Raw genomic sequence first — 16,209 nt, 5'->3', positions numbered from 1 at the left:
CTGGTGAAGTAGTACTTTATCCCTGGATGATGTGCAGTCATCATTAAGAAATATCAGACCACTGGATGGTGCATTTGACCAATTAGAATTGAGTATTCCCGAGAGTCATTTTAAATACATATAATGTGTGTGTATGTGTATGTATGTATGTATGTATATATGTATATATATATATATATATATGTATATATATATATATACACACACACACACACACACACACACACACACACACACAGTATACAGTTGTGCTCAAAAGTTTGCATACTCCTGGAGAATTGGTAATATATGTACCATTTTTAAAGAAAACATGAGTGAGCAGGCAAAACACATTTCTTTTATTTCTTATGGGATTCATATTCAACTGTAGGTTATAACAGAATGGCTCAATCATAAAACAAAACATGGCAAAAAAAATAAAAATGAAATGACCCCTGTTCAAAAGTCTGCATACCCTTAGTTCTTAATTCTGTGTATTGCCCTCTTTAGCATCAATGACAGCGTGCAGTCTTTTGTAATAGTTGTCTATGAGGCCCCAAATTCTTGCAGGTGGTATAGCTGCCCATTCGTCTTGGCAGAATGCCTCCAGGTCATGCAAAGTCTTTGGTCGTCTTGCATGAACCGCACGTATGAGATCTCCCCAGAGTGGCTCGATGATATTAAGGTCAGGAGACTGTGATGGGCACTCCAGAACCTTCACCTTTTTCTGCTGTAACCACTGGAGGGACAACTTGGCCTTGTGCTTAGTGTCATTGTCGTGCTGGAAAGTCCAAGAGCGTCCCATGCGCAGCTTTCCTGCAGAAGAATGCAAATTGTCTGCCAGTATTTTCTGATAACATTCTGCATTCATCTTGCCATCAATTTTCACAAGATTCCCCATGCCTTTAGAGCTCACCCCCCACACCCCCCCCAAAACATCAGTGAGCCACCACCATGCTTCACAGTGGGGATGGTATTCTTTTCACTATAGGCCTTGTTGACCCCTCTCCAAACATAGTGCTTATGGTTGTGACCATAAAGCTCTATTTTGGTCTCGTCACTCCAAATTACAGTGTGCCAGAAGCTGTGAGGCATGTCAAGGTGTTGTCGGGCATATTGTAACCGGGCTTTTTTGTGGCATTGGCGCAGTAAAGGCTTCTTCTGGCAACTCGACCACGCAGCTCATTTTTGTTCAAGTATCGTCATATTGTGCTCCTTGAAACAACCACACCGTCTTTTTCCAGAGCAGCCTGTATTTCTCCTGAGGTTACCTGTGAGTTTTTCTTTATGTCCCGAACAATTCTTCTGGCAGTTGTGGCTGAAATCTTTCTTGGTCTACCTGACCTTGGCATGGTATCAAGAGATCCCTGAATTTTCCACTTCTTAATAAGTGATTGAACAGTACTGACTGGCATTTTCAAGGCTTTGGATATCTTTTTATATCCTTTTCCATCTTTATAAAGTTCCATAACCTTGTTACGCAGGTCTTTTGACAGTTCTTTTCTGCTCCCTATGGCTCCGTATCTAGCCTGCTCAGTGCATTCACGTGAGAGCTAACAAACTCATTGACTATTTATACACAGACACTAATTGCAATTTAAAAAGCCACAGGTGTAGGAAATTAACCTTTAATTGCCATTTAAACCTGTGTGTCACCTGGTGTGTTTGTAACAAGGCCAAACATTCAAGGGTATGTAAACTTTTGATTAGGGCCATTTGGGTGATTTCTGTTATCATTATGATTTAAAAAGGAGCCAAACAACTATGTGATAATAAATGGCTTCATATGATCACTATCCTTAAATAAAAGACAGTTTTTTTTGCATGATCAGTCATATTTTCAAAATCAATGCCAAAATTTCACAATTTCTGCCAGGGTATGCAAACTTTTGAGCACAACTGTATATATTTAAAATGATATACACAGTATACTGTGTATGTGTGTGTATATATATATATATATATATATATGTCCCTTATCCTTTAAAAACAATGAACATAACCAGTACAGTATATTGCACTAGTATTTTTCCTCAATTCTTTTTTTCATTACACAAGGAACAGGAATTGTTGGTGAGACCCCCTTCTGGTACTATAGGATGCGCAGATATTCAAAAACGTTAGTGCCTTTTAACAGAGTCATATACATGAGGGTCTCTTCGCTCAAGATGTTTTTTGAAAAACGTCTTCTGCTTACAAACTGTTTTTTGTTTCTTGTTTTTTGTTTTTTAAATGATGGTGTGTTTCTTTTACATAAATCTAGGGTACCACTATAATTCTCTTAAAAGCAATAAAGACTTTTGACCCCCTTCATTGCTATTGGTGTATATTTAAGCAATCTATTGCAGGGCCCTTGTGTGAGGTGTTAGGGTGTGACAAATTGCAGGTCTGTGTGTAGCTGTATGTTTACATTTCATCTTTGAAGCGCCTGAATTCTCATACTCTCACCTCCCCCTAATCTCTCAGTGTTGAGCATCAGAGAAGACATGTCCATTCACACCACGCACACATACAATAAGCAAAGCCTTCGACAGGTTTAGATTTCATTGATGCTGCAAGCACAACTGTCTGCGTGGTTCACTTCATCATTCTCCTGGCCTCAATCCACCATCCACTCTGCTGTTTAAAGACTCTGAGCTGTCACGGCGGCAAAATATAACACTGTCCCATTGGGCCAACCACTTCATCAAAATGAAGGCTTTAGCAAATAAGTGTCTTGTGGCTTTACTTTAATTTTGACTGGTGAAAAGGCATTTAGTATAGGACAATGTGTCTTAATGATGCCCGGGATTTACTGCTTTAACTTCACAATGTGAAGTTTGCACCCTTTATCTTTTTATATTACAAATCCCATAGTCTTGAAAAACCTGGAAATATCAAGGAATTTTAAAATTATGATTTCCAGGCCTGAACTCATGTGCATTTCAAAGCTGAAAGTAAATTTTTCTAGTTATGCTCTGTATGAGGGCTCAGAAAGTTGAATTCTTCATTATAGTTAACCAAAAAACAAACATTCTCTCATCATTTACTCACCCTCATGCCATCCCAGATGTGTATGACTTTCTTTCTTCTGCAGAACTCAAATTAAGAGTTTTAGAAGAATATCTCAGCTCTGTAGATCCAGACAGTGCAAGTGAATGGTGTCCAAAAAACACATAAAGGCAGCATAAAAGTAATCCATTCGACTTCAGTGGTTAAATACTGTACATATCTTCTGAAGCAATATGGTAGGTGTGGGTGAGAAACAGATCAATATTTAAATCCTTTGGATTAATGGATTACTTGTATGCTAATTTTATGTGCTTTTTGGCATTTCAAAGTTTTGGCCACCATTCACTTGCATTGTATGGACCTACAGAGCTGAGATATTCCTCTAAAAATCTTTGTGTTCTGCAGAAGAAAGAAAGTCATACACATCAGGGATGGCATGAGGGTGAGTAAATAATGAACTAATTTCCATTTTTTGGCTAACTGTCCCTTTAAGCCATGTTTAAATCTAAGGACATTTTTATTTCTTTATGTATGCATTTATTTTTTTATTTGTCCTTACATTTGTACGTTAACAATATAATTGTTTTTTTTAGTGATTCCACATGCCTCAGGAATCCCTTACATGGATTTTCAACATTTTTAAGCCAAGTAATCATGAATGACTGTAAAAGTCATGGAAGTTAATTGGTCAAAAGGTGTGGGATCACTTTGAGAATCTTCAAACAAAGCTAACAAGTACTGTAGTTTTTGAGTCTGATGAGTAAGTGAATTGGACTCTATTATTCAGACTTGCCATTTAACAAGGTGGTCCAGCCAACATGTGTCTGTTCTCACCTGCTTCTAATCTTTGGTCTGTCTCTCGGCCTGCTGGCCTCTTAGATTCAGACATGTCTCCTTACCTGTTTATTTGAACTGTTCTCATTGCGTACTTCAGAAAATGAATGATGCTGTTCAGTTTTGGTGTTAATAGCATGTTAGCTGCCCCCATCCATTCAGAGGAATTCTGAATATTTCTATATTTTTACAACCTCCTGGTATATTTAATGCAGGAATTCAAAGGAATACAGTTAATTACTGATTTAAAAAAAATACTTTTAAATACTTTTATTTTAATTACAAGGAAAGTATGTAACAATAATTTTGTCCATGCTGCAAATTGTTGTATTTAAATTGTTTGAGTATTTTACTTAACACCACCAAAACTGAACAAAGATTTACATAGTAATCCATCACATCCCTTTCTAGAATTAATCCATCACGTCCCACTCTAGATTCAAATTCATACTGCTGTGCTATATTGCTGTCAGTTCTAACGTTTACAGTCCTGTCTAGTTAAAATTAATGCCTCCTCTTACGTCTCTCTAACAGGCCTCCAGAGTTGCTGTACAAGTTTGGAAACCTCAGTGAAGGAGCCTGCAAACCTGGCTATGCAGCTGCCAAAATGACTGCTATCTATCCAAAGTATGAACTGCTTTTTATGTGTAAAGAGCATTAGACTTGAATTTGGGACCTTTGCAGTTTCACTTGAATTGGCACACTGCTAGATGTGGTTGGATTTACATTTCAAAATTCAAAGGAAGGATAATTGAAGATGGCAGATGGGATTGAAGTTTGGGTGAAAGAAGACTAAAAGGCCTTGGTAGTTTTATCTGGTAGACTTTGCACTATTGCGCACTATTGTCGTCACCAGAATTAAGTGAAAACTTTGAATGGGAGAAATCTTTGTTAGGCATTTACTGGTTTAACCCTGATTTACCAACCACAGCTTCAAGTTCCTCATGTGTTTGGTTCAGAGCTTTGCTTTGCCCTGGTTTCCACTCTGCGCCTTTCACCATTCGAGAGACACTATGTCATTCCTCAGCTACGAAGCCCCTGAGGCCAATCTCATAATATCTCTGATTGACCAGAAAGCAGCTCCTCTGATCCTTTAAGTCTTTGTTAATTTGTGATCTACCACAACAAACAACCACTTCCTCATGCTTTCGAGCTTCACAATGCGCCTGTTGTAACTTTTTTTTGAAGTGGACAGTGGTTCTGTATTTGCAGCCAGAGGAAAAAGTCCTGTCAAATGGGCGACTGTGGTAATGAGTCAACTTCTTCCATTTGACTAAATCCTCAGAGCGCTCAGCGACCCTCAATGATGTCACAGAACACTCAGCGACCCTCAGTGATGTCACATACCTTTGATGGATCTCTCCCTTTTTGCCAGCATCCATATGCCATTGTTCCCTCAACTTTAGGGTAATTCTCCTGGTGGCGAACAGCCATTGTTAGCATAAGGCATTTTTCCACTACAGCATGCCCAACAAGTGATGAACATTCTGAATCACGGTTTGGTTTGTTCATGGATACTTCTCTCATCGCCATAAGATTGTTTAGAAATGGCTTTTCCACCAATCAAGCGAGATTACTTTGGAAAGGACTTCAGCAAATATCATACAATGGCAAAAACAATATTTAGTCAAAGTCAGATGGCTGTCCTGGATTGATTAAACAAATACTGACAAAACAAAAATATTAATTTCAGAAGGGAGAATAAAGAAATTTCACCACAAGTATGACATGTTCAGGTTGCGGAAATTGTAGGTTGCAAAGGGTTTTTTATGTCCTATCTCTCTAGAGTCAGCACAAGCACCAAGAGACTTATAAAACAGAGCGGTGACTAAATTAGTGCCCTAGACATTTTAACAGTCCTCCCAATTAACAGCATATGTGTTAGCCATGTCTACAATGTGCCTCCAATTAACACATTTGACAGATCAGGGACTATTGTTTAACTTTGGGTGCAAAAGGCACTGCTGCCACAATCATTATACAGCACAAATATTTGAGCGGCTTTAATACTAGCTAAATTATTTGTAACTATGTTTAGGATACATTGATTCAGTTTAGATATTTCCAGAGCCATGGTGAAATTAATAACTCACAACATTGCAAGATTGTGTAATTTTTTAATGTATTAAACAGAGATAAGAATGATAAGTAACATTCAATTTGGAAATTGAGTCGAAATCAGTAATCATGCCATTGTTTTTTAGTTGGGCATTTTGCCTTTTTCTTAAATAAAGATTTGGAAATTCTGTCATTTATTCACTCTCATATTGTTCTGAAACCTCGATGACTTAATTTCTGCCATGGAACGCAAAAGCAGATGTAAGGAAAAATTTAAGGCACTGACAGCTTCAGTCACCAGTCACTTTCATTGTATGGAAAAAGAAGATGCAGTGAAAGTGGATGGCCTTGGTCTTGAAGTCTGAAAGAAGGTTTGGAGCAGTGCAAGGTTGAGTAAATGACAGAATTTTCACTTTTGGCAAACTGTTCTTTTGAGAAAGCATCTGAGAGCACATAATTGTGTCCTTATGTTTGGTTAAAGAACAAATTCAAGAGTGTTGTGTGGAAAATTACAATTTTACTCTTTCCCTTGTGGCCCAGGTGTATATTTAAAAAAAAATCTGGGCCCGTATTCACAAAGATTTGATTCTTACCACTGGGAGTTCTCCAAAGAGTTCCTAGCTAAGAGTTTTTGCTAAAAACCCATTCACAAAACTGTTAAGAGCAAGAGTTTACTAAGAAATAGGGGGAAATATGAATGAAAAATTTCCAAAAATGAAAATTCACTCATTATTCACTTACCCTGATGCCATCCCAGATGTGTATGACTGTCTTTCTTCAGCAGAACACTAATGAAGATTTTTAGAAGTTAGAACTCTTTCAGGTCCTTATGATGCAATTAAACGGTGCCAGCACTTTGATGGTACAAAAGTCATATTTAAGCAGCATAAAAGTAATCCATGCAACTCCAGTAGATCAATGAATGTCTAATGAAGCAAATCGATACTTTTGTGTAAAAAATAAATAGATAATTAAAACGTTATTAACTTTTTAAAAGCGCTTTCTGCCAGCAGTTGATGCATCACGTAGCTGTCGCGTTACGCAAGCTTGTCGGTGAGTTCACGTGAGAATTTGGAAGCGGCGCTTATTTACAACAGAATAACGAACGTCACACGAGAGTTAGGCCATTTCAAACAGCATCAGAGCCCTGGACAGAAGCACCGATTTAAAGTTAAAAACTTTTTAATTATCGACTTGTTTCATACATAAACCTTCAGAAGACATTCGTTGATTGACTGCCTAAGGATTTAGGATTGCTGCCTAAATGTGTCTTTTGGACCATTAAATTGCTGGCACTCGTGTACTTGCATTAATAAGGACCTGACAGAGCTCTACCTTCTAAAAATCTAAAGATTCATTAAAAAAACAGCGGGAAGTAAGCCCATATATTAAATTATAATTGTTATTATATTATACTTTTTTTGAGCCGTTCAGAGGTGGACTTACTCCTATGCTTTGGATAATTGTCTTGCTGCATAATCCAGTTGCGCTCGAGCTTCAACTCAAAGACTGATGACCGGATGTTCTCCTTTAGGATTTTCTGGTAGAGAGCAGAATTCATATTTCCCTTAAATATTGCTAGTCGCCCTGGCCCTGAAGCAGCAAGGGATCCCCACACCATCACACTACCACCAACATGCTTGACCGTAGGTATGATTTTCTTTTTGTGGAATTCTGTGTTTGATTTATGCCAGATGTAACGGGACCCTTGTCTTCCAAACAGTTCCACTTTCAACTCTCAACTCTTCAACTTTCAGTTAGTCCACAGAACATTCTCCCAAAAGCTTTGAGGTTCATCAAGGTTTTGTTTTGGCAAAATTCAGATGAGCCTTAATGATCTTCTGGGTTAGCAGTGGTTTTCGCCTTGCCGCTCTTCCATGGATGGCATTTTTGGCCAGTGTCTTTCTGATAATGGAGTCATGAACAGTGACCTTGATGCGAGAGAGGCCTGCAGTTCCTTGGATGTTGTCCTTGGCTTTTGTGTGACTTCCTGGATGTGTCATCGCTGTGCTCTTGAAGGAATTTTGGAAGGTCAGCCACTTCTGGGAAGGTTCACTACTGTGCCAAGTTTTCTCCATTTGGAGATAATGGCTCTCACTCTGGTTCTTTGGAGTCCCAGAGCTTTTGAAATAGCTTTGCAACCCTTCCCAGACTTATGTATTTCAATCACCTTTTTCTTTCAACTTTGGCATAGTGTGCTACTGGGTGAGACCTTTTAGCCAACTTCATGCTGCTGAAAAAGTTATATTTAGGTGTTGATTTGATTGAACAGGGCTGGCAGTAATCAGGCCTGGGTGTGTCTAGTCCAGCTGAAACCCATTATGAATGCAGTTTCATAGATTTGGGGATTTAGTAACTAAGGGCAAATACTTTTTTACACAGGCCCAGTTGGTATTGGAAAACCTTTTTCTTCAATAAATAACATTATCATTTAAAAACTGTATTTTGTGTTTACACAGATTACCTTTGTTTTATGTTAGATTTTGTTTGAATTTTTGAACAAATTTAGTATGAGATATACACAAAAACAGAAGAAATCAGGACAACTGCATCAATACACGGGGTAGCCCAGCAATGACCATAAGTGCTGCCTTATTTCTCTGCAGCGAGCATGCGTGCAAGTGGCGTAGCCAAGGGTGGGCCAGGCCCACCCAAATTAGACCCAGGCCCACCCAGAATATTAGAGATTATTCTTTGACTTTATATATTTATAAAAACGTTTCAAAAATGCATAAATTCTGATGAAAACACCTTTCATTCTAGCGATACCTTTTTAAAAGGTCAGTGTCATAATAATATCCTAATACACACTCAAAAATATTTTAGCTTATTTTTAAGATTTACACATTGAAATTCCATAACAAAATTCCATCAAACTGAATTGAGTTGTGTTTGGCCCCATGTGCTCAAATAGGAGACAAAGGCAGACCTACACACAGTCATAAAGCCTGACTGAGGCCTGTAGGAACACTCAAAACAAAAAAACGGTGCCTAAATCAAACAAAGGGAGACCAAATAGACTGCAGATCCCATCAGGCCTTGCTCACTTTACATCTAGGTGTGAAATTCTGAAGGATCAAACTCTCAACTCCTATTGGATGAAACACATGACAGAACTCGTCCCTCAACCATGATGTCATAGAGAGTATAAAACCCCAGAGATTCCTCCTAAGCCTTGCTTCCAGTGACCGTATTCGCCATGTGTAGTTGCAGCCCTGCAGCTCCCAGGTGTAGCCTCGCTGCCCAAGGAAGTAATGTACATACCTGAACCTTGGCCATACAATCTCCATCTTGCTGGACGAGCCGAGATTCTCCGTGTTCCACCAAGCACGCTAACAGATCCGAAGGAGACTGCTGAGCAATCTGCGTCTCACCCTTTTGCCTGCAGTAGTGAAGAAGATTTATTTTCCTCCTTCAAACGAGTCAACTTCGCTGATTTCTCCACCAACCCACCGAGAATCAGCCGCCGTACCACCCGCCGACAGAGCGAAGAAACGGCCTCCCATCATCACCCGAGCTTCGAGGAACCGAGTCGGAGTCAAACGACGTACAAACACACATTCTACCCATGTCCTCACGCGGCACAAGTAAGAGGTTTACGTCTGGGCAGAGATAGATTATTATAGTGTTATTCTTGTGTATCAAGGTTATTGCTTGTACAGTTTACAGGCTACCGAGTCCGCTCATTGCTGCTAATAATACTCAAGGTATTATTGTAACTTACTATTACCAAGAATGAGATTTGCTGTGTTGTCGTCCAATCACGTTGGGCTGTTTGTGCATTTCCGCCATCGCGGGTGAGACTGGCACACTGAGTTTATCCATTAAAGAACCAACAACAGTCTCTGAGTGATAAAACTAACGGTTGCCGTCTCTCCCACAATTGCTAAACCGGCTTCGGTGCTGTCACCCTGTTCTCTCTCTCTCTCATACTAACCGCACACACACACACGACCCCTCATAAACATACCCGCACACACATTTGGCGAACAGATAACTGGGCGATAGAGCCCAGCTTTGTCCCTAAATTATCGTTCCAGCGGAGACATGTGTTAAACGTGCAGACACCATTAACCAGTCTCTCCGCCCACATTTGCGGCCACATTCTCTGGCCGGAAACCTTTCGTGATGCACTCTCCACAAGAGCCACGCCCGCCATTTTATGCACTCCTTCTCTCCTCACACACACACCTCTACCCTCCTCTCATGTATTGTAGGCTTATCTGTTACCATATCTACCCATGTTACTGTTTAGTTTGTAGTTGGAAGTCGGAAGTTTATCGACCACATTGTATTGATTATTAATTGATATTACTGCATCCATGAACTTGGTTACACTTTAAAGAGAAGTGTTCTGGCATTGTTCTGCATGCACCTGTGCCAAGGGCTGGCAAGGGATGTCAGTGCTCGGATTCAAGCCTTCATTGTTCCCCTTTTGAATGTCGATGTTCTCCGGATGTCGACTTTCCTAAGAGAACAATCCTATGTTGAGACTGCTATACTGTATGGTTATTAGTCCCTGATTCCAGGGTGGTGCCCCGGCAATATTAATTCTTATTAATATTCTATTGATTTTGATAATTGATAGTTATCTTTGATGATTGTTGATTTGAAGGATTAATACGTTTATCTTTAATAATTATTATTGCTAATAACCAAACCCGCTCCTGAACGAAGCCCCAACAGTAGGTTGAACAGAATTAAATGAATAAAACATAAATATATTTACGTTTTATTTTTTTAAGTTGGAATTTTGTCATGAAATTGAAATAAATCTAAATCTTAAAAATAGGCTGAGAGAGAGAGGGCATTGATTCAAGAACTACGTGGATTGATGACAGCAGCCATACTTTGGATTGTTTGTGATTCCCTCTTAGGGATTTAGGAGTCCTCAGAACAACTTCTAAGTTGTCTTGGGTTTAGGAGCAACTTTTAGCATTATAATGAATTATCAATTACATTTAGATGAGTGGCACGCCTATAATTTTAAAGAGTTGTTCCTAAAATTCTGAGTTAGGGGCTACTTTTAGCTTTAAGATTTTTTGTGAACACAGGCCCTTGATTTGAATGCATTTAAAGTTTCCAGTTCTTTGCCTGTTCAAACCTTAATGTTGTTTTCAGTCTGTTTGGGTAGGGAAAAGCTCACTAGGGTTTACCTGCATATTAGCACTTGGCCAATTCCTTATCTCTCCCTAGCAATTTAATTTTTTTACGAGATCCCTGCATGTATAGGAAACCACTTTAAGTGATGTGATCCCAGCCCTCTGTTAGTTCAGTCTTTGACTTAACTCTGGAATCCACTTTATTTTCAACACCTCCACTCCTTTCCCAAAACTGTTTGTATTGGACTCTTAAATCAAATGTCGTGGGTGAACTTGAGTGGGCGGTTATGAAAATACAGCCCCCAGTGAGAGATAGCCGTGAGGAAATGAGCACAATGTGCACAGGCCTCCTGTTCAGGACCCCTTTATGACAAGCAGACCCCTGTCTGTCTTTGGGCCCGAAGCTCTCGCACCCAGTTATTTATAATGCAAGTTAGCTCGCACCCTGCAAGCCATGAGTTAATTAATCACAGTTTGTTATGGCAAGGTCTCGCTTCGTCTGCTTTAATCAGGTGATATACTGAACTGACCCGTGATTAGTCTAAGTTTTCTTTAGAGGACTTGAATTTTTCAGCCATCTGTACCTTTCGACAAGCTCTCCTTGTTAGTCGTCCCACCAGCTAATCTACTGCAATTTGCAAACTTAAACCTTAAAGATTTGAGAGGGGGGAAGAAATCCCAGAAAAAAGTTGCAAGATCCTCATGTTTGTAAATGAATAATGAGCCTGTTGAGTTGGGAGGGTCATAAAAACAGACATCCATCGTGTGGTCACACTTACAGAAGCAGCAGAGAGGCAGTATTCACAGCATGTTTGTGGGAAATACTTCTGCTCTCTGAGATTTATTGGGTTCATATAAAATTAAACCATTAAATGAAAGGAAAACACCTGAAAGGGATGTTATATTGAAAAATGCTAGTTTGATACTGTAGCTTCTGTAAGTGCTCCTATTACCACCTATTGGCACCTTTTAAAGGGATAAAGGATGTTAGGCTGAATGTAAGCCTTAGTCACCATTCACTTTCAATGTATGGAATAAAGATGCAATGAAAGTGAATGGTGACTGAGGCAAACATTCTGCCTAACATCTCCATTTGTGTTTCACAAAAGAAAGAAAGTCATATGAGTTTGGAACAACATGAAACAACATGAAGGCCAGTAAATGATTACAAAATGTTCAGTTCCCTTTAACTGACTTATGTTCCACTTCCTGGAGATTTTTCATTTGTATTGCTTTAATTGTTGTAGCAATGCCCTTTAGTAGCAGGCGAAGTAGATAAGATATGACAGTGAGGATCTGCGGGTCAAAGGCACAAGCATTCATCCTTGCACTTGCACCTCCAGAAGCTGCACATCTAGCTACAAGATGGGTGTTCCCTGGGAAATGGCCTCTGGGTAGAGTATCTCCTGACTCTGCCTGAGAAAGGGTGAACCAAGGCCTGGGTTTGTGATTGATTGGTGCCAGTTTAACCACATTGTCTTAAACTTTAACCACAGGTCAAAGAAAAGATGAGGTAAGACCTCTCGCAGACAAAAGCCCCTTTTGACTCACCAGGCTCCGAATGTCAATATCGTCATTTTATATGTTGTTAGGGCACAATTGTTTTTTAAACTTTTGATATGAAATTGACATGTTTGATATGGAGTCATCATTTGTATTGGGAACAATTTGCAGTCACCTGTTTAAAAACTAATTGTTATTAATCTAAGGCAGGAGTTTCAAGAGTACCAATATGTATAATAAATGTATCTTCATGTATTTTATTATGTTATTATATTTATTATGTTTATTATATTTATGTTTATGCAGGTTTAGTAAGCCAGCTACCATGTTTCTGGACCGAAACTTTAAGAGGCTTGCAAAAGTTAGCAACTATTTACCTCCATTTGGATTCAAAACTCAAGGTATGCTACAGCATTTTATAATGTTATTGTTCTCAAAATATTGTACTGTTGAAATGTAAATGACGCTTTTGAGAGAAAATATTGTAAACTTTGTTAATAACAGTGTTCTCCATCAGCTTTCTTTTGCCTCTATTAAGAGGCTAAGGATGTGTGGCTGATGGAGCATTCTCTAGGGGTGCTTTCACACTAGCACTTTTGGCGCACTCTGGGTTCGAATGACGTCAAAGTTCAGAACCGCACCTGAGTCTGCTTGAAAAGGTGGTCTGGGGTGCGGTTCATGTGAACTCCAGTATGGTTCGGTGCTGATATAAACGTAATCGTACCAAATTGCGGAAGTGAACCGCTTGTGATGATGTAGAATTTGCATATTTGCAGGCTCCCGATTACAATTATTATGGTATAATGCATTTCTCATACCTTCTTGTCTCCAAATATTTCCCCTTCACAGAGCAGCTCACATTCTTAATTAAGTGAAAATAGTTTTTGAGAAAAATTGGAAATACACATGGAAATATAAAGCTGCCTTTATTTTTTAGGTTGGGTATCATTATATTTGAGGGTCCCTGGCATCGAAAAGTTGATAATACAGGAGTTTTCAATTATAAAAGGGTGACAAGTATCCAGTCAAGTGGCCAAGCACTCAAGCTCATCTCAGCCCTTTTTATTACATTACCCTCAATGAAACATCAGAAGCCTTGCCAAAGGTTTTAGAAGAAAAAAGGGCCACATACAGTACACACTGCATCTAAATATGGTTTTCACTCTTCTGAGTGCTTAATCACATTCTGTACACTTAGAGTTTGGTTGTTTATGGGTCAACAATTGCATTCTACATAGAAAATTCACAACAAAAAGATGTAAATCCTGCTGTTTAAGCGCAGCACAGTGGTCGTAGAAAACGTGAAAATACCTGGGAATTTTTTTTTTTCAGAATCTTAAAAAGTCATGATAAAGTCATAGAAATTTAAATGGAGAATATACATTTTCTGACGTATGTTCGGCTGTTAACTGTAATTTAAAAGATTAGAATAGTCTAATAGTTTACCACCTTGAAATTGCTCTTTGTGAGGGTGCTCTCTGTAAAATTATTTTTTTTAAATCCAGTAATCCGAAACTACTGAAAAAGTCATTAAAATGTATTGGTCAAAAGGTGTGGCAATTTTAAGGAGATTAATGAGAGAGCACAAAAATTATACAGTGTGAACACAGTCTTCTAACCGAGCAATTGGAGACAGTAAAAAAAAAAGCACCTTTTTCTCTAATTTTTTTAGACTTTAGAGATACAGTGCTGGATGAAACGTAATAAACTTTGTTAAATCCTGGTTATATACGTGGCTGGAAATCTGAGCTGCTCAGTATCCCAAATGTAAGAACATTTAACTAATGTTTGAAAATGTAATCATTAATTCCACATGCTAATGGAATTCGATATGAAAAGAAACAAAATCACTATGGCTATTGTTATCATTTCATTTCATTTATTTTTATTTTGGCATTTATACATTTTAATTATGCAATCAACCCAGCATCATCTTTTTTTATAAATGGCTGAAAAGGAATAGGCTGAAGCAAAAGCATATAATGCCTACCCTTTTTACATCTCTTATTTTATATTCTCTATTTACATATTTCCATTTACGTCAAATTCACAACTCATACAAAGAAAATATAAACGAAAAAATAACGAGAGCAAGATGGCTGAGTAACACTTATAAATTGAACTTCACCCTAATAAATAATTCATTTCAATCAAACTTCACAAACTTTACTGTTTGCTTTAACTAACTGCTTAATTTCTATATACATGATACATATACATTTATACAAACATTTATACCACGGGTCTGTTGAATGCTTGATTCTGATTGCTTGACGGACGTTCTAAGGTGTGCAATTATTTTTCCAGTAAATGCACGGCTATGAAGTAGTTCCAGGTCTTGACCGCATAACGGTTCCATATCACTTCGCCAAATTATTTCAGTTATTTCAAAGAGCCCTACGGGCTACCACAACAAAATAACCAATTAAAACAAAGACAATGGTTAAATACATCGAATAAGAATGATTAACAATGTCTATAGTATCCTAAATTTATTTCAATTTCGATTGAAAAGCATCCTTAGGCTCTCTCTCTTTCGCTCTCGTCTCACCCACACACACATTGAGACTCAAGTCGCAACCAACAAATAGAGCCGCACCCCCCGCAACATGATCAATACAACAGTTTCTATTATCTGAAATAACTTTTAATATGTGAAACTTTTTATGTTTCAATGTATTTCACCCTAATCAGCCTTACATAGCTATAGTGAAAAGCACCATGCTACCCCTCCCCCTCTCTTTCGCTCTCACACAAACTCTCTCCGGATCAAAGTCAGCGCACCCCTGCGACTCACTGGGATTGTAAACAGTTGTTTAGCAATGGAAATGCTGTACAAGTATGGCGACACTCGCTGTTGCTGAGACTTAAACTTACACTTTGGCAATTTGAAGCGATGTTATTGCTGACGAGAGCAACTTTAAACGCAGGTAATTCCACATGCAGTCTCTCTCAGTTTCTCTCTTTCTCTCGCTCATACACACACACACACACAGCCTTGTTACTCCATTGCCGAAAAGCAGTGCATCCTCCATTGCTAGTTCTAAAGTGAACTAGCAATGAAGGCTTGAGCTGTATCAAAGCTAGATACACTTGATCAATACAACAGTTTCTATATTATCTGAAATATCTGTTGTAAACACTCTCACGCTCCCCCTACCACTTTCTTAAGCTCTCTCACACACACATGGACATCTGTTGGTGGAAAAACAGAGCTGTCATGTCAGCGCACACCTGCATCCCAGTAGGTTTGAAAACAGTTGTTAAGGTTTACATTGGAGAATCTGTATACAAAAATGGCAACACTCACTGCTGCTGAGAAGTGCTTAAACATACATCTTGGTGATTTTGAAGTGAGGTTACTTCTGACGAGAGCTGCAACAAAAAGGTAATCCCAGAAGTGATCTCTCTCAGTTTGAGTTTCTCTCTTTCAATCCCTCAAAAACAAACTCGCACGCAGAAACGCACTACCTTATTACTCCAGAAAGTGCTCCAGTAAAGCAGCGCAATTCTCGCTATCCTCCGTAGCTAGTTCTAAAGTGACGTTTTTGAATTTGCAACGAAGGCTCGGACTGTATCAAAGCAAGATGCTGAATCAGTGGCGGAAGAAATTAGTTCCACTCAAAAGAACGTTTTAGGGACTAAAACCAGAAAGTGTCTTGAGATAAAACCCTGAACGATGTCTTAAGGTATGGTAACCGTGGTATAAGCGGAATAATTGACACACCTCGGATGTGCATTA

The 16,209-nt window shown here is 38.8% G+C and overlaps 1 protein-coding gene across 7 annotated transcripts in view; it reads left to right on the top strand.

Moving 5' to 3' along the window:
* LOC127441404 (CMP-N-acetylneuraminate-beta-1,4-galactoside alpha-2,3-sialyltransferase-like) overlaps window positions 1-16,209 on the top strand; it is an 80,777-nt gene that overhangs the window by 25,357 nt on the left and 39,211 nt on the right. For all 7 annotated transcript variants that reach the window (XM_051698790.1, XM_051698791.1, XM_051698793.1 and 4 more), the window contains 2 exons: window positions 4,339-4,431; window positions 12,774-12,868. In XM_051698790.1, the coding sequence (XP_051554750.1) occupies window positions 4,339-4,431; window positions 12,774-12,868 (188 nt within the window). The remainder of the gene's footprint in view (window positions 1-4,338; window positions 4,432-12,773; window positions 12,869-16,209) is intronic.

The sequence above is a fragment of the Myxocyprinus asiaticus genome, chromosome 5 (assembly GCF_019703515.2).
Source record: "Myxocyprinus asiaticus isolate MX2 ecotype Aquarium Trade chromosome 5, UBuf_Myxa_2, whole genome shotgun sequence".
NCBI classification, from domain to species: Eukaryota; Metazoa; Chordata; class Actinopteri; order Cypriniformes; family Catostomidae; genus Myxocyprinus; species Myxocyprinus asiaticus.
Note: the sequence above shows the minus strand (reverse complement) of the source record. Positions and strands in the feature narration are given on the sequence as shown.